At 41.9% G+C, this 26,836-nt stretch overlaps 1 protein-coding gene across 1 annotated transcript in view; it reads left to right on the top strand.

The window, feature by feature from the left end:
- Nucleotides 1–3,457: 3,457 nt before the first annotated feature.
- XKR6 (XK related 6) overlaps nt 3,458–26,836 on the top strand; it is a 300,654-nt gene continuing 277,275 nt past the window's right edge. Inside the window, exon 1 of the mRNA XM_050801084.1 lies at nt 3,458–4,685. Coding sequence (XP_050657041.1) covers nt 3,949–4,685 — 737 coding nt within the window. The 5' untranslated portion in view covers nt 3,458–3,948. The remainder of the gene's footprint in view (nt 4,686–26,836) is intronic.

The raw sequence follows: 26,836 nt of genomic DNA, 5'->3' as shown, positions 1-26,836 counted from the left end.
CTCAGCACTCAAAGAAGTCCTGTTTCTATAGAAGTCAATAAGATACAAGGCACAGAATTGATGAGGATACCATCCACCTACTCTTTTGAAGCTTTATGTAGGCTCAAACTAGGAAAATCTTATGAAAAATATACAACACAGCCTCTTTGTAACGCTTTTGCTGAGGCCTATCCCCATATTGGAATTGAAGTGTTATGTCTCCTAGTTGCATACCAGCATTGTAATAGGGTCCCTACTTTGACTAACAAGTAACACTAATTTCATTTGGAAGTGCCAATAGCTGCCTGGCCCAGGGCAATCGCAGGGTAAGTAGCAGGCTTTGGAATTACATCTGCCTGGATTCTAATCTACGGCTCCCCTTACCCATGTGACTCTGGGTAACCCATTTGGCAGACCCGAGTCTGTTTTCTAGACCATTCAAATGGGAATACTAATCCTCAGGCCTTTTTGGACTGCCATATAATTAAAAGGAGTCACGTATGACTGTTTAGTACATAATAGCATTCAACACTAACTTTCCTTGTTGCCTTTCTGAAAATAGAGAATTGGGAAGAAAAACCCCAAAGGGCTTCTAAACATTTAAAATTTATGTTACAATTTCTGTATGTTACAATTTCTGTATGTTAAAGCTTTCTTTACTCACAGAAGAGGCTCTAACTATCTATTTAGTATTATTTTACAAGTAACTCCAACATGCTTTGTTGTTTGGCTTCTCTGCCTATATTAAAGAGTAAATACAGGGGCCAAAGTTTTTAATTGACTGAATAAATTTTAAAAAGCAGAGATTAAAAAATATTGTTAGGAAAAACCACCTCCGCTACCACCACCACCACCACCAACCTCAACAACAGTGGTGTGGTGCTTAGCAGGCCGGAGCAGGCACATAAATTGTTAGAGCCTCTTAGCATAAGGCCACTTCAAGGTCAAGTTGTCAAGAAAAGGTCAACTTTCTGCCTAATGTGCAGAGAGCAAGCCAATGGGCAATGTATTTCTTTCACTTTTCCCCCAATTTAACTAACGTTTTAAGGTATCTCTGTAATAAATGATTTAATTTTATGGAGATTTACATCATAAAATGTAAAATACCATTTTTTTTTTGGCACTTAAATTTCAGTTATCTGGAAAATTAGTTTGCACTAATTTAATCAATACTTACTGAGTGCCCACTATGTGTTCAGCATTGTGCTAAGTGCTGGCTTACTTAGAACAAAAACCACCCCCAAAATTCTAGGTAAAAATGTGCCATCCAATGCATAGTCCAGATTTATGTTAACTTTTCAGTGAGTCTTCATGAGAGGTTTATTATCACTGTAACTGATTTTAATTTTAGAGCCTTCTGGGTTCTATAATGTATACTTCTTCCAAAGAAAGTAGAAGGATAAAATTGTTGAAACAGCAAATGTAAAGTTGAAATCACTTGACAGTCTGATAATCTTATATATCTACTTGAAACTTCAATTGTAATAAACACTTTTGACTCGTAAGCTCATTTGTCAGCCTTATATAGTGAGTGTAATTTACTTAGCTAATTTCACTAGTAGATTATGTTCTTTCAGGGCACAGAGAAATAGGAATCATAAATATGCCATTACTGCCTGCTTTTGTACCTCATTTCACAGCCTCATAGCTTAAATAGAGAAAATATATTTGAAAGCACAAATTAATTGCACCTATTTTCTAGAAGCATTTCAAAATGCTTTCTTTTATTAGAGTTACCAAATACACTCAGTGATAGAATTTAAGTAGATACATGTTGGTATTATGCAAACATAATAATAACAATGGTAATAATAATAGCAGTTACTCTCTAGTGCTTAACTGCCTATCAGGTATCATATTGAGATCCTTGAAAGGATTACTGCCTTTAATCTGCCCATAAACTTTTCAGAAAAGTCACTGTTGTTATTCCCATTATATAAAGGTGAAAACTGATATTTGAAGAGATAATCTTGCTCACATTATTCATGTTACTACTTTAGTGAAATTGGGGTCCATACCTGGACAATCCTACTCTATATTTATGCCGTGTAAAGTGTTATTCATTCAAATTCAGCAAAGAAACAGAATCCCATCTATATGCAGAAATAATCTTTACCTGCTGGCCTTACGTTTTACTACCATAGGGAGTATGAGGCTTCAATCATAGCATGAAATACATGGATACAGTTATATGGCTTGTTTCTAAAAGTTGATTTTGGAATCACTCCCTTCTTCCCAATATGTGGGAGTAAAAATTCACTATTAGTACTTTTTCTAAAGTCTTCAGAGATTTTATACTGGCATGTATACTCATGAAAAGCTGTGTCCTAAAATGTAGTATCCCCATCTACCCTGCCACTCCCAAAATTCATAGGTGCCATAGTATTCAATAGTATCAAAGTAACTATTGAAGTTGTCAAAGGCACCTTTCTTCCATAGAACCTCCAGCCATACAAATATTACCTAATTTGTACTCTTAACATTCTAAAGACAGTTATTGGCATTATTAGAAGACTTTATTGAAGGTAGAAGTAGACAGAATCACAAAAATGAGTTCAAAAATCTAGGGAGGTCAAGGAGAAAATCCAGGGACTTTTTCCCCCTCATTCTTTTTTTTAACTTCAAAATGTTCATTTCATCTGATCAGGAACAACTGTAACCATGTATCTTGCCCTATTTTGGCTATCTGGCTTCAAAAATACTTTCACTGGAAGATCATTGTAATTCAAATCCATTCGGTGCTGTTTTCACTTTTGTAATTTGTTAGCTAAGTTTAAGTAGTGTATCCTGCACCTACTTTAATGATATAGCACACTGATAATATTTTTTCCTCATTTAAAGCTATGTTTACCCACAGCGCCTTAGCACCAAAAAAATTCTAAAAGGCACTCCTTACACATTTAAATAACCTGAACAAATAATTGATACAGGTTAAGCCCTGGCTAGTTCTGCATTTTCCAAGTTAAGATCACAGGATTTAAAAATTGCATATTAAAAAAAAAGTTGGTAGAATATATTTCCATAGGGCAGAAAAAACATTCAAGGTCACAATTCCTTGCTCCAACATGTAAGACACAACCAGGCTGATTTCCAGTTGAATTTTGCCTGAAGTTTTCTTAAGGCCATGATGGAAACTTTATTACAAAACATGGTAAAGTTGTCAGTGACAGAAAAATCAGGAGGTCAACAGAGGTAAAAGAGGAGAGGTGTCTAAATGGAAGTGAGAATCAATAACTTGCTTGTGAAAATCTGACTTACGTAATTTTTAAAGACCCTCAAAATAAGAGAAGAATAAAAGAGAAATTTAAAAGAAAACAAACAGCCAAAGAGGTGAGACACAGACATTTTGATTGGGGGTGTTGTCTAACTACACAATGAGGTCATCCCATCTCCCGGAAGTGACACGTAATCACCTGCTTTGCACTAGCTCCGCCCCTTCCCTCAAAGGTCCCGCCCCTCCACCAGCAGCCAGGAGGGTGTTAGGGGGCGTTTCTCCAGGAGGAAAGCTGTGAGCTGCGACGCTGAGGAAGGGGACCCCAAAACGTCTGGCACTGCCCCCTCCAGGGATCACTTTGGACCGCCTCACTCGGCCCAGCCGGATTCTGAAACGCCGAGGGGTCAACCTGATGGGTTTCGGGGTCAACGGAAGAGGGGAAGGGGAGCCCTGGCGGGGAGAACCCCCCGGTCCCCCGCCCAGCAGCTGAGGCACAGGAGGGCGGCCATCTTGGCCGGGAGGGTAGGGCTGGGGAGCTGCGGGCGCCGTGCGATTGGGGGGCTCGCCCGGAAGTGACGCCAACTACCCGGAAGCGGAGGGGGTTCCCTGGCCCACTCCCCCCTCGTTCGTTTGCTCCCCCGCTTCCTCCCCGCCCCCCTTCCTCTCCATTCGTTTCCCCCCCTCCCCGTTCCCTGCCTTCTTCCCCCCCCCGCCGTCCCTCCCCCCCAACCTCCGGAGCTGGGAAGAGAGTCAAGATGGCGGCGAAATCCGATGGCGGTGGCGTGGGGGTGGGCTTCGCTCAGCTGCACAACCTGGACGAGGCGGTGGGCAGTGGCGGCGAGGAGGACGGGGAGCCCGGGGGAGGCGGCTGCGGCGGCGGCGGCGACGGCAGCGAGCCCGGCGAGAGCAGCTCGCTGCACATCTGCCACTGCTGCAACACCTCCTCGTGCTACTGGGGCTGCCGCTCCGCCTGCCTGCGCTCCCTCCTGGGCAAGAAGCCGCGCCGCAGCGCCGCCGCCGACGGGGGGGACCAGCCGCTGCAGCCTCCCGCGGCCCCCGGCGCCGACCGCCAACCCCCGACGCCCTCGGCCGCGCGGCCAGAGCCGCCGCCGCCGCAGGTGGAGCGGCCGTGGCTCGACTGCCTGTGGATCGTGCTGGCGCTGCTGGTGTTCTTCGGGGACGTGGGCACCGACCTGTGGCTGGCCCTCGACTACTACCGCAAGGGGGACTACGGCTACTTCGGGCTGACCCTCTTCTTCGTGCTGGTGCCGTCGCTGCTGGTGCAGAGCCTGAGCTTCCGCTGGTTCGTGCAGGACTACACGGGCGGCGGGCTGGGCGCCGTGGAGGGGCTCAGCAGCCGGGGCCCCCCCATGATGGGGGCCGCCTACGGCGCGGCGGTCTCGGCCACGCCGGGGGCGCAGCGCCTGTGCCGCCTCTCCGTGTGGATCTGGCAGTCGGTCATCCACCTGCTGCAGATGGGGCAGGTGTGGAGGTAAGAGCACTGCGGGGTGGGGGCGGGCCGGCCCTGCGGAGCCCCTCTGCCCTCCCGGTGCTTCGTGGGGCGGCCCCTCGGACGGGCCCAGCGCGGGGGGCTCGAAGGAGGGACCGGCCGCGTGCCGCCCCTGGCGTCTCCAAAAGACCAGCGTTTGATCTGGATCCCTGGCCACGCCTTTGGCCCGGGGAGGCCGAGACCTGCTGTTGGCCCGTCCTCATCCCCGCTTCGCACTCGGCAGGGTCCCTGCCTCAGCCCGCCCTCCCAGTCTCCTCTGCAGACCTCCGTTCCCGGGCGCCTCTTTTCCCTGCCTCCCGAGGTAACCAGCTGCAGGCGCCCTGGGCTGCACCCCACCTCGCGGCCCGGGGAAGCCTTCCCTCCTCCAGCCGCTGCACTCGGGTTTGTTCCCGGGTGAGACATCCTTCCCTCTTCCCCCGTTCTCCCTCTGCAGTGGCCTGCGTGGGGCCCTGTGGAAAAACCCTCGCTGCCGCCTGCGAGCACTCCTGGATTCCACGCCCCTTCCCCCTCCCGCACTCCCAGCCCCTGTGAATGACTCCAAACCGCTGCTCTCCCGAAAGGAAAAAAGACTTTTTTTTTTTTTTGGTTTACTGGATTAGACGTGTCCTTTTCTTAGTGACAGGTAAAAATGGAATAAAATGTGATGGGCGCGAGCGTTTGGTGTTAACTCTCACCTCCAGAAAACCAATTAGCCACCTGGATACCTATTCTGGGGGAACGATGTTTTTGGTAGCCAGGCCAGTGCGTAAGTGATTTATATTTACACAAGACCCAAGCTTGGCTTTGCGGCCCTTTCTCCCTTTGTAAATTTCCCGTGTGCCAGTTCAGTCCCTCACAAACCACTTGCAGGTGTTCTTTCAGCCAGGCGCCTTCTTCACTGACTGCCTCCCTGGCTAAACTGAGGAAATGAACCCATTCACACCTGGGTACATCTGTGCCTTCTTACTTAAATTAGCTTGTGTGTATTCTGGAAACAGTGAGTTGCAGGTGAAAGCATTTGCAAGAGAAAAAAATCTTACTGAAGATAAATTACACGCGGGCAAGCTCTTCAAGTGCATGGCTTCTATGAGAAGACATTTTGCCTAGGCTGCCCTGACTCCTAGCTTAGTAGGAGATTTTAGGCACTTAGTAGTTCAGGTAACAGATATACCCAGGTTAGCTGAAATAAAATCTGCTGTCTTTTTAATGGTTTGTCCAGATCTCTTTGCGGAATTTATTTAAATAAAAACATTTTGGAAAGCATGGGGTTGAATTAAGTCAAATCACGAGAGTAGATGCAAGAACTTTGTCCTGCTGGGTTTACATGCAAATTCAGGCTAGGGGAAGTGAGGGTGGTTCCGTAGGCCCTGCACCACCCAGAGTTGTTTACTGGCCTTTCTAGGCTGAACCAAACAGCTTTTTCTCTAGCTGCATTTGTCTGCAGATAATTTGTTTCCTGCTGATAAGTTTATAAGAAGTGAGAGAATAAAAATAGGAAAAGTGCTGATTAACTTTTGGCTGTTGTAAGCATAGCTTGGGGTCAAAATTCTGAAATATGTTTTAAATTTGAAATCTAAATTCCCAAACACCCACACACTCAAAGTCATACCGAATCAAAGGTAGTGTGTTTGGTATTGGAGATACCTTTTTTTTTTTTGGGCGGGGGAGGGTGGTGGTTTCTGATTGTTAAGATGCCAGGAATGAAGCTGGGGAGGGACAAAAAGTATGGGGAAGAGAGATTTTAACATGCCAGTAGAATTTAGTAGCATGTACTGGTCGGCTTCTGCTGAACAAGCCGAAGTCAACTATCTCCATGAGGTAAACTTCTAAGTGTGGGCAATAAAAATGTTGGTGTCAAGTTAGAATTCCTGAGAGAACTGTTTCTAGTGGAATCTGTCCTGGACACTTATTAGTAGTTAAGCTTTGAGATAGAATGAAATTGGAGTAGAATAAAATCCCACCTCCATTCACCTAAACGTTAATTGTTTCTGGGCAAAGTGGAAGTCCAGATTTTAGGGCAAACTGAAAAGTACATTTAAAATGTCAGTTCAGCTTTTTTAGTTGTATGTGGGGTAGTATTTTTCTTCTGATCTTAACTTTCATCTGCAGTGATATAAAGTGCCTGTGACTTTACCATCTAGTTTTTTTTACATCTTTTTTCAAGATTAGAGTATATCTCTAAATATTTCCCAAAGTTAAGTTATTAAAAGACATGCTAATTTTGGTAAGTTGTTTCTTCTAACATAGCTATACTTCAAAAGCAGTATTTACTGAGGAACGATTTTATAAAAAAAAATTTTTTTTCCCAGTTAGATGGTTTTGTTTGAAATTCTGCAGGAGCAAGGTCTGCTGCTTTAATACCTGCTAGCCATGTTGTTTGTGTTGAAATCATTCATATGTAAAAGCTTTAGAGGAATTCTTGTTTTAATCTTTTGGCAAACAATTGCTTGTCAATGTGTATGAACATACATCATCTCTATTATTGAAGATCTTTTGGGTTTATAGTTGTTTCCTTAATCATATTTGCTGTTGAAACTTTGCTGTCTCTTATGGTCACGTGACATAAAGGTTAAGATCTAATATTTCTATCATTTGGTTTGGGCTGCATCTCTAAGAAAAGATGTCAGTGAAGTTGTACATTGTCAAAACTGATTCCATTAAACCATGAATACTTGTCTCTTCAGATTTTTTAAAATGTAAAATTATTTGGTTATAGCTTGGACAAAGCACAACACCTATTTAATAAAATTTAGTTTCCCTCGATATTAAGATGGGGCACTTCTGTGCATCTTGCCATTGCTGTCAAGATGGCAAATACTTGACGTCTTTTATCAAATGACTTTATAAAATGTAAGAAAGTATTTTTGGCTGGGCTGAAATTGGAGCATGGAAGAATGGTTGTCTGTAGAATGATGTGGCCCCGTGAACCTGCTTTGCAGAGCACTAGTGTGTGATTAAGGTCTTTTTCATGCATGCCTTACTCCCACTAATTACTAAACATGTAACAACCTCTGTATAGCTTGATGTGCTTTATTTTTCAGGTGCTTTTCGTGGGGATAACAGGCATATGAATCACGTATTCCAGGAGCATGAGTCACATTGGGCTTCACTTTTGTACAATGTGTTGTTAATAGAGAGCATTTTCTTGGAGGGTTTGGCTTTAGGAACAGTGTGATTTAGTTCGCTTATTGCATTGATGTGTGCAAGTTTTCCCTTGAGCTATTGTCCTTTCTCTGCTTTTGTGTTACTTTTAGAGGTTGCTTAGTGCATTGTCAGTTCTCTTCAGTCAAGAAGCAACAGTTATTTGATAAAAATGTCATGGCCACATCATTAATCTCCCATTTAATGAATGTAGTTTTATGTGTGTGTTTGCACCCTTCTATTTCAGAGTAAAAGGAATTTACTTCTTTATACGACTTGCCATATTTAAGAGGATGGTCAGTGGTTCTTTATCTTGTGAGATGGGATGTGGTAGAGGGTTGCCTTCAGGGGAGTAAAAAGGAAAAGGCATTTTGCATTTTATAATGGCACCATCCAGCTGAGCAGTCTACAGCTCTGTTTTAGCGTTGTTTTCTGATTTGAGACTGGTGCAATTTGGATATGCAGCTCTCTACACAATCAGCAGTGAATGTTACTGGGCTGGCGAAGACGCTTTATTATTTTTTTAATCACTCCCCTGCCCTCCTCTCTGCTCCTCTGTGTAGGGATACTTAGTCTATGATGGGTCTTTGTTCATGTTGAATATTTTAGAATAGTGGTTCTTAGTTCTGGCTGAGAAGAGAATCTGTTGCAGCCCTTCAATAGAAAAGCCGAGGCACTGCTGGACCTGCTGAAGAAGACTCCCCGGGGAGGACCTAAGAAGTCGTAGTTTTAGAAGACCCACAGGTGATCATGTGGGAACCCCACGCTTGAGAAACACTTGAGAACTGGATTTCAGGCTTATTCCATTTGGAGAGGAATGTTAGATTTGTGTTCTTAATAAATATGATGGCAGAATTGGGGAAGAAATGATTTGGTACCATTAAGTTTGGCCCCCGGATAACACCATAACGAACGACTTTACCTTGGGAGCACGAGTGTCTCGAGGGCTACTCAAGGGGATGCCCTAATGTAATGGTACTCCGTGTTTTCTGTTTTTGTTTTGTTTTTTTTGAGCTCAAGTATTAATCTCATTCTGAAAGAATTCGCAAATTCAAAACAGTCTTCAGTAAATGTAACCCACTTCTCTTTGCCTTTTGTGAGATACAAATAATGTTTATGTTGCGTGTGAAAGGTATAATAATTCTGTTTATATCTGAAACGAATCTATTAAATAGGCTTGAGGAAACATAACTGGGATTATGAGTGGTGTTGGGATAAGTGATCTGTAATGTCCCTCTAATGCTAAGATTTTGTGGTTTAAGAATGGTAATATTCAATATTTAGATACGTACAAATAAGGAAATTCATCTGTGTGGGGCCAGGGTACCATCATAGACACATTAATAGATTGTATACTTGTATTTGTGGGGTGTGTGGGTGTGTGAGTAGAGAGAGAATGAGTTTTATATGCTTATTAATGGGTGAGAATCTCATTGTAAAAATAGCATTTTTTTTTTTTTTTTAAATTTTATCCGTAAGCTTAATGGAATTCTGGTTAAAAAGAAGCTCAGTGGGAGGCCGAGGCAGGCGGATCATGAGGTCAGGAGATCGAGACCATCTTGGCTAACATGGTGAAACCCCGTCCCTACTAAAAAATACAAAAATAATTAGCTGAGTGTGATGGCGGGTGCCTGTAGTCCCAGCTACTGAGGAGGCTGAGGCAGGAGAATGATGTGAACCTGGGAGGCAGAGCTTGCAGTGAGCTGAGTTTGCGCCACTGTACTCCAGCCTGGGCGACAGAGCGAGACTCTGTCTCAAAAAAAAAAAAACTCAGTGGGGTTTTTCTGAGGGGAAAGTTGGGTAAAATTGATCTGAGAAAAGTATAAATGAGTTTGAGTAGTCAAAAAACTTTGAAGAATGTTGAGGCTTACCCGATCAGGAAGTGGATGTGCTATAATGTGTCAATAATTAGACCAATGTGCAGAGAAATTAAGCAGATAGTTCAAAGGAGAATGAAGAGTCTATACATATATAGATATGTTTGTGAGAATTTAGTACATAGTAAAGGTGGCATTGCTAATCAGTGGATGGAAAAAGAATTATTTAACAAATGATAGCAATCGAATATCCAGTTGGGAAAAAAAAAATGAATCTCTACCTTAGGTAAACAGAAGTGCTAAAAGAATGAAAGGCGTAAACATAAAGTGTTAAACTGTAAAAACACTAGGATGATTATTTTTTATAATGTTGCAGTGGGCAAGACCCTTTGGTACCATCAAGGAAAAGGAGGAGCAGATTTAACCACATGAAGTTGCCTCTCCTGGTTTCTTCCCTTCTTCCTCCTCCCATCTGAAAAATCCAGAAATACATGCTTAGCTGTGAGGGTAAGTGGGTTAAATTGAGACAGAGATACTTCCTGTGGGAGAATGAATAAGAAGCGAACATCTCTGAAGATTTATTTCTTGTTTTTGAGTGAACAGTAACCCTAAAAACTTGACATTTGTGGTAAATCCTCAAGGGAAGGGGATGAAAAAATGGCATGCTTTGGAGCGAAATTGCAACTGGTGATGCAGCATAGTATTTCCAGAAGGATCCAGAAATGAAGTATCAAAATCTGTGTTGTAAGAAGGCCAGAGCTCCTGAAATCTAGCAGGCAGGTGCCTACTAGAAGTCACAAGTTGTTCATTTCTGTCTTCAACATCATTTGACTATAGACTTACTCATAAGGTCAGTTGCCTAGTCAGGCTTATGCAGTAGGTAGATGCTGGAATGTTGGAAAGATTCTGTGGGATGGAAAGATTCTGTGGGATGCAAAAAGAAGTTATGTCTCCGATGTTGCCATTTTCACCCCGGGATGATTTGCTTTATAGCGAGCTGTCTGCAAATAAGTTTGTGGTTAAAATTTTAGTTTACTCCCCATGATGTGCTGTTCATCTAGTTTCTTCTCATCAGAAATTCTGGATTTCTTATTTGACTTTTAAAAAGTAAAACTTTTAAAAAAATTTATGAAAATATACTCTCATTTAACAAGTTCAGTGACTTTTGACTAATTGCCTAAAGACAATCCACTGCTTACCACTATTGGAGATATTTAAGAAAAGCACAGGACATAGCCTGGTATGAAGGGAATGACTGTTGGAGGTAAGAAGTCAGGTTTGTCACTCTGCAAGTTACAACCACTGGCCTCAGTTTCTTCATATTTATCAAACAAGGAGTTAAATGGATTGATCTTTAATGTCTCTTCAATGTAAAAAAGTTCATTATGCTACAGGTATTTGTGCTTTGAAAATAGCTTTAAAGAGGGAATTTCAGTCTGGTTTGATCAATTAAACTATTTTTAAAGCAAGTGTATATGTCTCCTAGGTGCTGATTTGGAGTAGAGAGTTCTAAGTCCTGCCATGGATTGTTCTGACTTACTAAACAAATTCTCATTTTGAGTCACTTACCTACCTATAGGGACATTTTGTAGATCTCATTAGTTAATGTCAAAATTTATGGCAGACTAAATTTACTGAGAAACTTGTGCTGACTTTATCAGCTAATTTTGTGAATTTGCAATTTCAGCTAAAATTAAACTATATTTTTCAGTAGTCTTTTTTTGTCATCTGTTTTAAATTTTTACTGGTAGATTAAGCTAAAGCAATATATGCATATCTGTTTAAGCCATGTATTTTGGAGGTTTTTCTGAATTGTTTACCAAGGTTAATTTCTTTTGTGGGGGGTCAGAACCTTAAAATTACCTACTGTAATTTGTTGTTTGAGATGTGTTCTTTAACTTTGAAAAGTTAGTGTTTGTAAAACAATTTTTTTTTTTAGTGATACTATCATGTCACTTCAGCTCTTTTAGGAAATAATTCTGTTAAGTGAATTTTTTTTTTTTTTTTAGATTAAGGTATAAGTTCTTTTTTGGCACTAGTCGAATTTTTAGGAAAGATGGAATTTGCTTAGAGAATTCAGTGGATATTGTTACAGTGACAATATAGTTCTACATAAAATTTCAACATTAGAGTTTTCATTTCTGTATTTCTAATGTGGATAGATCTTGGTATATTGCATATTTTAATATAGCTCAAAACATACTACTGCACCCTATGGTATTTTACAGATTGCTAACAAAAAATTTCTTCTCATTGATCTCTTTTACCTTGGAATGTTAAACAAGTGGTTTTAAAAATAATTTTTGTTTTGAATGGAGTGTTTTCGTCTTCTTAGTTTAAATGAGGAAGCAATATCTGTTTTATCTTGGTCATTGATTTAGAGCATGGACTATGCTCATCATTCATTTCTAGGAAGAAATTAGAGTATTCGGTTCACAGAGAGCTACATACTGTTTTCTTCACAACCCTCTTGGAGGAAAGGTAGGGTTGATAATTACAGCTTGCCCTGGCCAGACGCTTTCACTCATGGGTCGGTGAGCTAAAACATTCGTATCACCATGATGCTTCCTTTTCTTTCCGTCTTAAATACACTGAACAAATGAGGAAAGGCAGCAGATTTGAGGAAGACGCCAAAACCGTAGCTTGGGAAGCTTGCCAGTAAAGTCGAGCAGGCAGGGCAATCCAGAACTCAGGCCCCTCCAGAGGGCAGGCGCCTGGCTTTCTCACTTCAGCTGTGTTTCTTCAAGTGTGGCAGAGACTCCTGTGTTAGGAGAGTGCACGGGGCCATTAACATGCGGATTCCAGGCCTTACTACAGACTTCAGGATCAGAGCCTCAGGGAGTTGGGCCAGGGAATGTGTATTTTTGCTCAATTTTTATTACTGAAGCTTTTAAGCACACAGGGAAATAGAGCAGTATAATGAATAGCTGTTACCATTCACCTGGCTTCAGTAATTTTTTTTTTTTTAAAGAAACAAGATTCTCACTCTGTTGCCCAGGCTGGAGTGTAGTGGCGTGAGCATAACTCCCTGCAGCCTTGAACTTCTAGGCTCAAGCAATTCCCTTGCGTCTGCCTCCTGAGTAGCTGGGGCTTAAGGTGTGTGCCACCACACCTTGCTCGTTTAAAAAGATTTTTGTAGGCCAGATACGGTGGCTCACGCCTATAACCCCAGCAGCTTGGGAGGCTGAGGCAAACGGATCACGAGGTCAGGAGATCGAGACCATCCTGGCTAACATGGTGTCTCTACTAAAAATACAAAAATTAGCCAGGTGTGGTGGCATGTGCCTGTAGTCCCAGCTTCTCAGGAGGCTGAGGCAGCAGAATCACTTGAATCCGGGAGGCGGAGGTTGCAGTGAGCTGAGATTGTGCCATTGCACTCCAGCCTCAGTGACAGAGCGAGACTCCATCTCAAAAAAAAAAAAAAAAAAAAAATTTTTTTTTCAGAGATGGGGGTCTTGCTATATTGCCCAGGCTGGTTTTGAACTGTTGGCCTCGATCAGTCCTCCTGCCTTGTCCTCCCAAAGTGCTGGGATTATAGGCGTGAGTCGCTGTGCTTGGCCAGTTGTTGATATAGATATATTTGGCCGGGTGTGGTGGCTCATGCCTGTAATCCCAGCACTTTGGGAGGCCGAGGTGGGTGGATCACGAGGTCAGGAGATCGAGACCATCCTGACTAACATGGTGAAACCCCGTCTCTACTAAAAAAATACAAAACATTAGCTGGGTGTGGTGGCGGGTGCCTGTAGTCCCAGCTACTTGGGAGGCTGAGGCAGGAGAATGGTGTGAACCTGGGATGCGGAGATTGCAGTGAGCCAAGATCACGCCACTGCACTCCAGCCTGGGCAATGGAGTGAGACTCCGTCTCAAAAAAAAAAAAAAAAAAAAATATATGTATATATATATGTATGTATGTATGTATGTGTGTGTATTTAACACATATCCTATCCTGATGTTGCACCTCTAAATACTTCATCTCAAATATTAAATATTTAGAATAATTCTACAAAGCTACAGTATCATTGCATCTGAGAAAATTAACAGTATTTCCATAATTTTCCTTAATTCTGTAAAATCATCTAATAGCTGCTTTGTACTCAGATTTACCTAGTTTTTGTCCCCAGCAAATTTATTTGTGGTTTTTTTCTCCCCTTCAAACAGGGACTTAGTAAAAATTTATGAATTACATTGCTGTTTCTTTAGAAGAGTCCCTCTCCTTTTTTTTTTCTCATGACATTGACTTTTTTCCAGGGTCCAGTCCAGTTCTCTTGTCTGCTCATATTTTGCATTGCCTGAGTGTTTCTTCCAGGTGCCATTTGCACTCTGTATGTCTAGTAAACTTGAAGTTGCATCTAGGAGCTGAATTACATTCAGGCACAAATTTTTGTCAGAAGTACTGCTTTCTTCATATTTGCATCATATCAGTAGGTGCCCCATACCTGTTTTGTCCCACTATTAGTGATGCTAAGTTTTATCCCTTGGTTAAGGTTGCGACTGCCAGATTTCTTTATATAAAGGTAGTTTTTCCCTTTGCTATCGGTAGGTAACTGGGGAGTCATATGTTAGCAAAGTGTCAGTGTCTAAAACCCTTTACCTTATGGTTTTGGTGTCTGTTGAGAATCCTTGCTGGAATCAATTATTAAGTAGTTGTCGGTGGTGGGGATGTGTATTTTAAACAGGCTTCCTGGTAATTCTAACCTTTAAGGTTTGATAGCCACTGCTGTCATATTAATAGAACTAGGAGCTGAGTTATCAGGTCTGTTGAATGGGTTGCCAGTCAACAGTTAATGAGTTTAAGCTTCATGTTCATTTTAGAGAAACTAAGATAAATAAAGTGCCCCCTAAGGCCCCCTATGTCCTAGTTTAGTTGTTGGAGAGGACATGTGTGTGATGCTTGCAGTAAACTTGAGGTGAGCCCTGCTAGTGTGTTAGAATGTATGACAAAAATTCAAGCAGAGTGGAGGAGGCATAGAGAAATTGAGGAAAGAAAACTATATTGGATATTCTGTTTTTATATACATTGTCTCACTTAATTTTCACAAGCATTTTGTGCCCATTTTATAGACGAAGAAGTGGGCTTAAAGTGATTAAGTAACCTATGGCACTGGTGGAGGCAACTTTTGAAGCCAGAGCCCACCAAGCTGTGGGCGGGACAGAATTAGTTTGCTTTACTCTGGGACGTTGTTTTCTGGCTTATTGAAGATGGAGGAATGATATTCTTCAACCCCTGGGGCCTCTTGGTATATAAGCTGAGGTTCTTTGAGACCTCTGATGTCTAGTCTAATGTATTAATATTAAACTGCAGAGCTTGGGGTAGGCTTGTAACTCTTGTAGTTGACTGTAACTGCTGATGGATCAAACAGCTGAGTAATATTAATACCTCTGGGTCTTAGGACATAGTTTTCAGTACTTCATTCTCCTTCTCAGGGCAGGTGCACCTTTTGACCCTGTGACTTCCACATTACAGAAAGGAATATGTAGGTTTGGCATACCCCACAGGTCCCATGTAAATACTGCACTCAAATATGTTGGTTCTCTCTTGACCTGTTGGAAACATTGAGAACAGCAGTTGTATCCCGAGGTTATAAGGAAGCTCCCCTCCCCTCCCCTCCCCTCCCCTCCCCTCCCCTCCCCCTCCCCTCCCCTCCCCTCCCCTCCCCTCCCCCCCCTCCCCTCCCCTCCCCTCCCCTCCCCTCCCCTCCCCTCCCCTCCCCTCCCCTCCCCCCCCCTCCCCTCCCCTCTTCTCTTTTCTTTTCTTTTTGTGTGACAGTTTCACTCTTGTTGCCCAGGCTGGAGTGCAATGGCGCAATCTCGGCTCACTGCAACCTCTGCCTCCTGGGTTCAAGTGATTCTTCTGCCTCGGCCTCCCAAGTAGCTGGGATTACAGACATGAGCCACCATGCCTGGCTAAATTTTGTACTTGTAGCAAAGACAAGGTTTCACCTTGTTGGTCAGGCTGGTCTCAAACTGCTGACCTCAGGTGATCTGCCCTCCTCAGCCTCCCAAAGTGCTGGGATTACAGGTGTGAGCCACTGCACCCGTCCAAAGCAGCTGTTTTCAAACCTTGACTGTGCATTGGAATCACTTGAGGAACCAGATATTTGGAATCTACCATAAGAGATCTGGGATGGGCCCAAGAATCTATATATTTTAAAAATCTAGGTTTTCAGAAAGTTCCCTAAGCAGTACACAGGGATGAGAAGCAAAGTTGTGCAGGCTGATTTCTATCAATATCTACGAGTTAGTTATCAGGGAGAAGGAGCATATGTTAGAATGACTTGGGAATTTGTTTTTTTTTTTTGATCAACTTTTTAGCACTAGGCATTTTAGATTTAGAGGGGCGGAATGGATAAAAGAAGGTCCACAGGTGATTCTAATGGATTACCAGTTTTTGTGTGTTTTTTTTTTTTTTTTTTTTTTTGAGACGGAGTCTTGCTCTGTCGCCCAGGCTGGAGTGCAGTGGCCGGATCTCAGCTCACTGCAAGCTCCGCCTCCTGGGTTTACGCCATTCTCCTGCCTCAGCCTCCCGAGTAGCTGGGACTACAGGCGCCCGCCACCACGCCCGGCTAATTTTTTTTGTATTTTTTAGTAGAGACGAGGTTTCATCGTGTTAGCCAGGATGGTCTCGATCTCCTGACCTTGTGATCCGCCCGTCTCGGCCTTCCAAAGTGCTGGGATTACAGGCTTGAGCCGCAGCGCCTGGCCTAGATTACCAGTATTTAAACGTACATGGGAATGGTGAGGAAATCCGAGAACCTTGTAACAGAGAGAAGCTCAGTGCCAGAAATCCTAGGAGAGGCTGGGCTGGCAGAGGTGGGGCCTGGGGTCTGTGGACTTGCACAGGGCAGGGAGGGTTAGATGCTCTGCTCATTATGATTCTGCATCAAAATGAGCAGCACTCCAAATCTGTCATTTTGTTTGGTCATAAGGAAAGCAGCTTTTGAGTAGTCAACTGAAGAGTTATAAATCACCCTACACTGTACATTTAAAAGATGCCATTTTGCCTTCAAAGATGAAGAAAACGGAAGGAAAAGATGGTGTCTTCCAATAAAGGAATTCTGTGTTCAAAGTTCAGCAATCAAGTGGTTTTGGTTGCGCCTGGAGGGTGATGGTATATATGGCTGTGGGTTGGAAGGAAAGATAAACTACAATAAAGGACTCATTACTCAGTTTGCAGATTAAACAAAAGTTGTCAAAACGAAGCTGAAGTTAGAGACAATCATGTGATGAGTTTGGAAAAACAGAGAATTTGAATGTAGCATTTGTGGACTGTGTTTGGGGTGTCCACTATTTGATAGGATCTGCATAATAATTTTTAGGTAGTTTCTGAGATGTAATGTGGGAAGAGTCAATGTGTACCCCAGCAGGCCTTTATGATTAAATGTGATATGTGTCAGGCGTGTTACCTGATTTTGGATGGGGCCTGATGAGGTTGGAGTGTTTCTTTTTGCTTATTGCTTGGCATTTCAGCTCACTATCTCAGTTTGCGATGGGCTCATATCTGCTGTAATGTGATATACACATTCCTGAAAAACCTCTCATTCTGCAAAATCATACACTAAAAATAACAGGGCTATAGGAAAAAAATAGAATTAAGGCCAGACTACTTAAAACTATGTAACTTTTTAAGTGGAATTTTAACAAAAGCAATGACAATTGAAGTAAAAATACAGGGAGGCTTAACTCTTCCTTGACACTTGCACTCAGCATTACACCCAACTGATTGTAGGCCTTATTTTATCCTGGGACATGTTTATCCCGGGTTTTAGGTTCATTCTTGGAAATGTTAGTTTATTATGGAGGCCAGTTTCACCAGAATTAAAGCTCTACTTCAGAGTGTAGCCTTCATGTGCCCCACACTATCACTGGGTAATGGAGAGCCCAGTAAATACTGAGGTGACTAAACCAGCCACCCTGTTGCCCACTACTTGCACAAAAGGAAGGTGGTTTGATACAATTGATTTTTCTTAGGGTTGTTTTTTTCTTTTTTTTCTTTTTTCTAAGTCTTTCACATTATTTGTGAAAAAATCTTGGCCCTCAATAGCTTCAAAACGTTAACATGCTGGGAAGAATGGCTCCTGAACCAACGCTCCTTTTGCATGATACTGTTGTCATTCCCATTTTGCCAGTCATGTGGGAAGGAATCCACATCCCAGAGACATGTGTTGTGGCAGTTCTGACATGTTTTTGAATCAGCGATGGTGTCAAGATGCAGCTTTTGAGAATGTCAAGTTTCAGTTGCTTTGGGAAGTTCTTGTTTGGGAGATATCCTAGAGTGTTTCAAGGTTAAATGACATTTCTTACCTTTCTTATGTTTTGTTGGCCCTTGTCTACAATAAAGAACTGAAGTGGAGCTATTTTTGTCCACTTTCACATTCTGCCTCTGAAACCCAGCCACTGGGTGGGATGCTATAATTTCTCAATGCAGCATCGGCATTTGAACAACACATGTGAAGCAGGAATGGTTTTACGTTTTGGTTCATTTGAAATGTGGTTATAGTGAGGTTTTAAATAAATCATTTGAGCAGACAGTAAACAAAAAAAGAGCAGCAGTAGCCAGTTGTCAAGGAAAAGACTGATGGGTAGAATAAACAGACTGCTTTCTGCAGTATAAACAATCTGTTTTCATGGTTTTTTTCTCTTTCTTTTTGAAGGGTGATTGGGAGAACTTCCAAATTAAGTAGAAGTTAGTTAAATATGAGAGGCAGTAAATCCACAATGTGTGTTAATGATTATTACAACCTGTGTTCTCAATAGCTGTAATAACAAAAATGTCAGTGACTGAACACAATGGAACAGTATTGTTTATCATGGGGTGGAATGGCTGGTGGTGGCTTTGACATCCTCAGGACTCAACACCTCAGCATTCAGTCAGAGAAAGGAAAGAAACTATGGAGAAAGTATAACTGCTTCTTAAAAACTCTAGCTTGGGCCAAGCGTGGTGTCTCATGCCTGTAATCTCATCATTTTGGAAGGCCAAGGTGGGAGGATCACTTGAGCCCAGGAGTTTGAGACCAGCCTGGGCAATGTAGGCAGACCCTGTCTCTACAAAAATTAAAAATAGATGAGCTGGATGTGGTGTGGCACACCTGTGGTTCCCAGCTAGTTGGGAGGCTGAGATGGGAAGACTACTTGAGCTCAGGAGGTTGAGGCTGCAGGGGGCTATGATTGTGCCACTGCAGCCTGGGTGACAGAGCAAGACTCTCTCTCTCAAAAAAAAAAAAAAAAAAAAAAGCCCTGGTTTGAGGTGAAGTGAAGTGAAACACATCACTTCCACTCATGTGCCATTGTGAAGAACTAGCCGTGGACCATACCTAGATCAAGGGTGGCTGGGCAACACCTTCACGTCACAGAAGAAGGAGCCTGCATTTTGGTGGATAGAGACTCAAAGAATTCTGTGTATATCAGGTACCCTCCAGATTAAAGTGGGAAGGGGATGGGAGCCATGAATGTGTCTGTGTGTGTGTATATATAAAAGAAATGGTATTGCAGAGTACAAGAGACAATTTCCCTTTAAAACTTTGATTTCTGTTTTGATTCGGGAGTTGGCAAGCTTTCTCTGTAAAGAAGTATTTTAAGATGTGTAGCCACAGAAGGCCTCTGGTGCACAGTCCCCTTAAAAAATATAAAAATCATTCTTAGTCTGAGGGTCATACAGAAATAGCCTGAGCCCTGTTTCCGTTGATCAGCTCAAACAGGTAACTATTTAAATTAGCTTTTAAAAATACTTGTGAAGTTTAATGAAGAGTGAGCCATACTAAATATACTAAACTATCTTGAAACAATACAACTGGAGTTTTAAATAATTTTTCTTTAGATGAGGTTTCATTGAGGTAAAAATGGCCTTCATGGACTCAATGAAAAGTATTACAGTCCTGTGCCCAAGATTCATCAATGTTTCAGGTCTTAAAGAAAACTTCATCTGGTTGAGGAAAGATTGGGATCTTGGTTTGTGAGCACAGCTTGTGTGCTCTCACAAAATCTTGTCCCATCGTTGGAGACTTTATTGGGTGCCATCTCCCAGTGACTACTTGTTCTCATCTGTTGAATATATAGACCACCAAATAGATACCTAAAAAATGTGCAAAATTATACCTACATTTAGAAATTTACTCTAAAAGCCTATACAGTAAATCTTCAACGTCATCAATGCGTTCTTAGGAACTGCAATTTTAAGTGAAACTATGTATATGGAAGCCAGTTTTCCCATAGGCTAATTGATGCAAGCACAAGTTAAGTTTCTATGGCATATTTCTGGTCACAAAAACACCACCAAACTTTTAAGTAAAGACCAAAAACACTTCAGGCATTAAACATTGAAATAAATGTGAGCCATAACCTACATTTAAGAAAGATTAATACAACGTGAGGTAATTATTTACCCACTTATTGCACCTGGTCACAGGTGGCCAGAGCCTATCCTAGGAGCTCAGGGCACAAGGTGGGCACCAACCCTGGACAGGGTGCCATCCCATCATGGGGCACACTCACACCCCCACTTATGTCCTTAGACTGGACCCAGGTAAATGCATTAATAAACTTAATGTGCTCAGCTTTGTCCAGGAGGAAACCCGAGTACCTGGAGAAAACCCACCAGACAGTGGCCTGGTTTGGGAATGGATTTTTCTTATCAACTGTGTAACTAAATGACGGTCAATGAAACGATGTTATTTGAAGATGTGCTGTATACTAAAATATACGGAATTCTATTTGGTTTGTGTGTTAGTAACCTCTGGGGATGGATTCAAATGATCTAAAAATTCCTTATTGAGGCTGGGCATCGTGGCTCATGCCTGCATTCCCAGCACTTTGGGAGGCTGAGGCAGGTTGATTGCATGAGCCCAGGTGTTTGAGACCAGCCTGGACAACATGGTGAATCCCTGTATCTACAAAAATGAAAAAAAGTTATAAAAATCCTTATAAAGGTGTTAAATATCTAAATATGACTTAAATGTAAAACCAAACCAGAAATGTTTTCGTCAAAACTGGTCAGTATGTTTTGTAAGTTCTTATAGAAAACCATAAAATATTTAAAAAACAGAAATCTACCATTCTAGCACTGAAGTTTCTAACAGTCAGCTATCTTAAAATACCTGTTTAGTTAGTTCCAAGTGTTAGGTTACATTTTCTGACATTCTTAATTGACTTTTGAAAATTAAGTTACTAATAAATGAAATAATATAAATATGTGTGTGTGTATATGTATGTATGTGTATATATGTGTGTCTGTATATATATATATGTATGTATTTAGAGGCTATTTAATAATTTAAAAGTTCCTTTCCATAGTATCTCCACCAGTTGAGACTGTACCAGGGTCTGCATGAGGGCTCTTGTTTCTTCTTAAAAAGCCAAAATCTGTGACCTGTGTGGCTAATAAGTAATTATTATCTTCTCAGACTATTGTACTTGAGAGATTAAACTGCAAATTATAATTAGAATAAAACTATACTCTGAAACCTTTAACAGACTCTGTATGGTGGTAGAGGTCAAATATACACTATGTATGCGATAATTTTTTTGTCTAGCTGATCTTATTAATAGAGTTTTAACACTTTTCATTATATTTGCTTATATTATCTGGTGCCGGCTGAGTCTTGCCCTTACACTGGAATCATCTGTTGTAGCCAGGGGATATTACTGTCCAGACTACAGACAGTCTTGACTTGTTGGCGTTGTATAAAACCATGTCTGAGCATGCTCCAGATAAACACTATTATGTACATTGCTTCCAAAAGTTCATACTACTGCAAATGTTATAATTCTTATACTGTGTTTAAACCCTTCTTCCTGAGCCTTTCCACTTCATGAGCCCACTTGGGCAGACTCTCCAAAAACCATACTTAGGGGCCTTATAGTAATAGTAATAGCATAGGTCTTAGGACCTGTTTTCAAGACCAAATAAAAAATGAATTGGTTAACCTCACATTGTAGTTTATTTTGACTATCACAGGTGTAATCTTAAATAATTTTTAAAAATCTGGAAAATAAGCCAGGTGTGCTGATTCATACTTGTAATCCCAGCACTTTGGATTGCTGAGGTGGGGGGATCACTTGAGTCCAGGAGTTTAAGACCAGCTCGGGCCCAGTATGGTGGGACCCTATGTCTTCAAAAAGTTAAAAAAAAAAAAAAAAAAAAACAAAAAAAAACTAGCCAGGTGTAATGGTGCATGCCTGTAGTCCCATCTACTCGAGAAGCTAAGGAAGAGAATCACTTGAGCCCAGGACTTTGAAGCTGCAGTTACGTGCCACTTCACTCCAGTGTGCCACTTCACTCCAGTGTGGGTGGCAGAGCAAGACCTTGTCTCTAAAAACAAACAAAGAAAAACACAAGATAACAAGTGCTGACAGGTATGTGGAGAAATTGGAACCCTTGTGCACTGATGATAGGAGTGTGGAATGGGGCAGCTGCTGTGGAAAGCAATATGGTGATTCCTCAAAAAATGAAACATGGAATTACCCCATGATCCAGCAGTTGTAATTCTGGGTATATATATACAAAAGAATTGAAAGGAGGTTCTCAAGGAGATATTTGTACAGCCACGTTCATAGCAGCACTATTCACAGTAACCAAAAGCGGAAGCCACCTAAGCCTTCGTCAACACGAGTGAATAAACAAAATGGATATGAGATGCGTACAAAGGAATATTTCAGCTTCAAAAAGGAAGGCAATTCTGACACATGCTGCAACATGGATGAACCTGGAGTACATTCTGCAAAGTGAAATAAGCCTGCCACAAAAGGACAAACAGTATGTGATTCCACTTACAAAAGGGCCCTAGAGGAGTCAAGTTCATAGAGACAGAGAGTAGAAAGGGAGCTGCCAGGGGCTGGGGCGAGGGGAGATGTGGAGTTACTGTTAATATGGTGCAAAGTTCCAGTTTTACAAGATAAAAAGTTACAGAAATGACTGTTGATGCAGTGCGAGTGTATTTAATGCCACTGAACTGTACACTTGAAAATGGTTAAGATGGTAAATTTTGTTGTGTATGCTTTTCAGAATTAAAACATTTTTTACAAATACTCTAGATATTTTTATTTCTTCCTAGCCCTACTACAACTTGAAACACACAAACAAATGAACGAACAAACAAAATCTTTTTCTCTTCCTCACCCGGGACTGTTGCCCAACTTACAAAACAAAACCACGGCTAATATATCCACACAGCTGACCCATCTGAGCTCAAGGTATGCCTCCTATCAGTGTCCTGGCCACACTGACCAGCTGAGGACCGGTCTCAGATGTCACCTAAAAGTACTTTAAAACTGACTACTCGCACTTCTGCAGCACAGTGTGACCATGACCAGGTAAAAAGTTAGTCCTGGTGTTAATGCGCCACAGTGATGCCTGTAATGACAGGGTTTAACAAGACAACCCCAGTGCCATTAAGCCTGAAATTATTCCAATATAGGACCTGTGTGGTATTTTAAGTCAGAAGAGTGCTCTTTCAAACTCCCCTTCCTACGATGTCACCTGTGGTCGTAGGGGCTCACCACCACCTTATAGCAAGGGCAACAGCCTGGTCCTCCCTTTTGGAGCCCAAGTCCTTAGCCCTGCCACGGACCAGTTAACTTGGGCAAGGTGTTGACTCTAAAACCCTATACTGTAAATAGTGTTTATTTTGGTTAGAAAGATTAGGAACAAACTGGGCATGGTGGCTCATGCCTGTAATCCCAGCACTTTGGGAAGCGGGCGGATCACTTGAGTCTGGGAGTTCAAGACCAGCCTGGGCAACATGGTGAGACTGAGACTGAGATGGGAGGGTGACTTGAGCCTGGAAGGCGGAGGTTGCAGGGAGCTGAGATCTCGCCACTACACTCCAGCCTGGGCAACAGAACCAGACCCTGTCTCAAAAATTAAATAAATAAATAAATAAATCAGGAACAGCTTTGTGGAAGAAGATACTATGTCATAGGGTTGTTTTGAGTTAAGAATTAACACATGGCAAGTCTCAGAATAGTGCTTGATGCATATAGTAAGTATTTGCTGAACGTTAGGTATTAACAGCTTTTTCTACCTGGCCCACAGTGTTGAAGATTTGACTTGGCATTGATGAGGTTCTTCCTTGCCAAATTTTCCTCCTTTGTATAACTTACCTATTCCTCTTTCCACATATATAAATGTACAAAACAAGCCTTGCTTACGTGTTCAAAGTATGAATAAATTCTCCAAATAAAGACCTAACAATGTTAAAGTGTTACAAACATGTGCCTATTAAATAATTGTTCTCATTGTGAGTGGAACCAGGAGAAAACTATAGTCACTTTGTAATCTAGTTATAGGTTGATATATGCTTGTATAAAAAGGCTATCCATATTCAAGAATAAAATTAGGCAAGCATGTCATCTGAAATACAGTCTGTCTAAAAGTCAAAACATTGTCTAGCACCAAAGAAATCTAAAAATGTTTATATAAGTTTTTAAGAAAAAATTTCATTATGAAATATCATACATATGTAAGCTTTTGACTGAAAAACGTTCACCACTCTTCAGTTGATGAAGAAAATACTGAGTATAAATTGTTTAACTAAACAACAACCCTTTAAAATCCCCTCACCAAAGACGGACATTAACCAGCATTTCCCATCCTTTCCAAACATTATCAACCAGTCTTAGTGCACTTGTTACTCTCAGGTCAGAGACCTTTTTTGGTTCCTCTTCATTCATAGAATACATCCGAAACTTTGAAACGAAACGTATGAAGTGTTGTGGTTCCAGAAGACTTCTAACCCTGTATGTCATTATTGTGTTTTAGCCCCGACTTTCATAGCGAATTGTTACAGCATTTTATTATTTTTATATTTTAGACACAAGGTCTTGTTCAGTCGCTCAGGCTGTAGTGCAGTAACACGATCATAACGCGCTGCAGCCTTGAACTCCTGGGCTGACGTGCTCCTCCTGCCTCAGCCTCCCGAGAAGCTGGGGCTACAGGTGCAGGCCACCACAGCTGGCTAATTTTTGTAGTTTTGTATTTTTTTTTTCCCCCCCTGTGGAGATGGGGTCTCGCTGTGTTGCCCAGGCTGGGCTTGAACTCCTGGGCCCAAGCAGTCCTCCCACCTTGGCCTTGCAAAGCGCTGGGATTGCAGGTATGAGCCACTGTGCCGGTCCCAGTCATGACACCTTTGTATTTCAACCAAATCATTTTCCTGCCCTGTACTGTTTGTCTCCATGCTTTTGCATGTGCTGTTTCCTTTACTTGTTCTCAAACAGGGATGATTTTGCTTCCCCCACCCTTGCAGGGTATATGGCATGTCTAGAGACTGGTTGTCACAGCTGGAGGGGTGCTACTGGCTTAGTTGGTAGAGGCCAAGGGTGGTACTAAACTTACTATACAAGGGGAGGCCCTCACCACAAAGGATTTTTTAGTCCAAACATTCCTTGTGCCATGGTTAAGAAACCTGAGCTGGATAGTCCTTTCCCCTGTTCTTAGTTCAGGTTCCAGCCATTCTTTATGCTCTCTTGTTACCTCTTCTGTGAAAGCTAGTTCTGATCATTCCGTCCAGATAATCACATTTGACTTCGAACTTTCCCAGACAAAGCACTTTTGTTAATTAATACTTTTATTATTTTAATTTTTAATTTTTTTTGAGACAGGGTCTCGCTCTGTCGCCCATGCCGGAGTGCAGTGGTGCTTCTCATAGCTCACTGCAACCTCAACCTCCCAGGCTCAAACAGTTCTCCCACCTCAGCCTCCCAAATAGCTGGGACTACAGGTGTGTGCCACCATGCCCAGCTATTTTTATTTTTTATAGAGATGGGGTCTTGCCGTGTTGCCCAGGCTGGTCTTGAACTCCTGGGCTTGAGCAATTCCCCTACCTCGGCCTCCCAAAGTACTGAGATTACTGGCATGAGCCAGCCTGCCTGGCTACTTTAAAAAAAAATCCTGTTTATAATCTGTTTTCTCCGTTGGTAAACTCATTTAAGGTAGGCTCTGTATTGATTCATCTTTGTTTCCTGCGAAGTAATTTGTATATAGTGGAGAGCATTATCTTTCTGAATGAACAAACACAGCATGAAAGTCCTACAGTGTTGACACCAGACAGTTGGGCCAAGAGCAACTGAATGATGGTTGGTGAGGACATTGGAAGGTGGAGGAGTCCCCTGATGAAACTTGAGTTGGGCTTCCGATGAAGGGTGGGACTGAAAAACTAGTGTTTTGAGGGAGGAGAAACAAGACCATATTATGTAACTATAAGCAAATGTACATGTGCACACATACACACACATATCAGGGAAGTATTTAATTCTGACAGTACCTTGAGAACAGCCTCAGCCAACCTGGAGGGTTTGCTTGTGCCATTCCCCAGGGACTGGTGGCTCAGATGGTGGTTTTAATCTCTTGCCTTTGAAATGTTAGGCAGACTGAAAGTATGTAGAGGTTTATTTTAATCTGTCTTTTATGTGTGGTAGCTAAAGTCTAGTATTACCCTCTAGAAAATTGTCAGTTAACAGTTACCTAAAGGAAGCTACGTGTGTGACAGCCGTCCACCTTGCAATGGGTCTTCTAGCTAGATGCTTGTTCTTTTTGGGTGACTGTACTCCTTTAGTGCTCAGACAGAACCAAAACCAATCAGAAAATGAATTGAAAGAAGAGGGCTGGGTGCGATGGCTCACACTTGTAATACCAGCACTTTGGGAGGCTGTTGCGAGAGGATTGCTTAAGGCTGAGAGTTCGAGACCAGCCTGGTAACATGGGAAACCCTATCTCTCAAAAAAAAAAAAAAAAAATATATATATATATATATGTGTGTGTGTGTGTGTGTGTGTGTGTGTATATATATATATATATATATGAAAATTAGCCAGGTGTGGTGGTGTATGCCTGTAGTCCCAGCTACTCGGGAGGCTGAGGCGGGAAGATTATTTGAGCTTAGGAGATCGAGGCTGCAGTGAGCTGTGATTGTGCCACTGCACTCTACCCTCCAGCCTGGGTGCCTGAGTGAGACCCTGTCTCTAAAAAAAAGAAAAAAGGCAAGAAGAGTTCACTTGATATTTTAGCAGCTAAGTGCTTTGTCATTGCTTTTGTGAGTTATATATAAAGTCAACATTATCTACCATATGTAAAATTAGAAACTTTCTGTGTATATATACGTGTATATATATACACATATATGTCCTTTATTTTGAACCTTGATGTGCATGTATGAAAAGTTCTTTCTGGTTGGAATTCAGGTGGTGCTCTTTCATAGCTGCTTGATG

Source organism: Macaca thibetana, chromosome 8 (assembly GCF_024542745.1).
Source record: "Macaca thibetana thibetana isolate TM-01 chromosome 8, ASM2454274v1, whole genome shotgun sequence".
In the NCBI taxonomy this organism is placed as follows: domain Eukaryota; kingdom Metazoa; phylum Chordata; class Mammalia; order Primates; family Cercopithecidae; genus Macaca; species Macaca thibetana.
The sequence above is the reverse complement of the archived record's forward strand: the minus strand, read 5'-3'. Positions and strand labels throughout refer to the sequence as shown.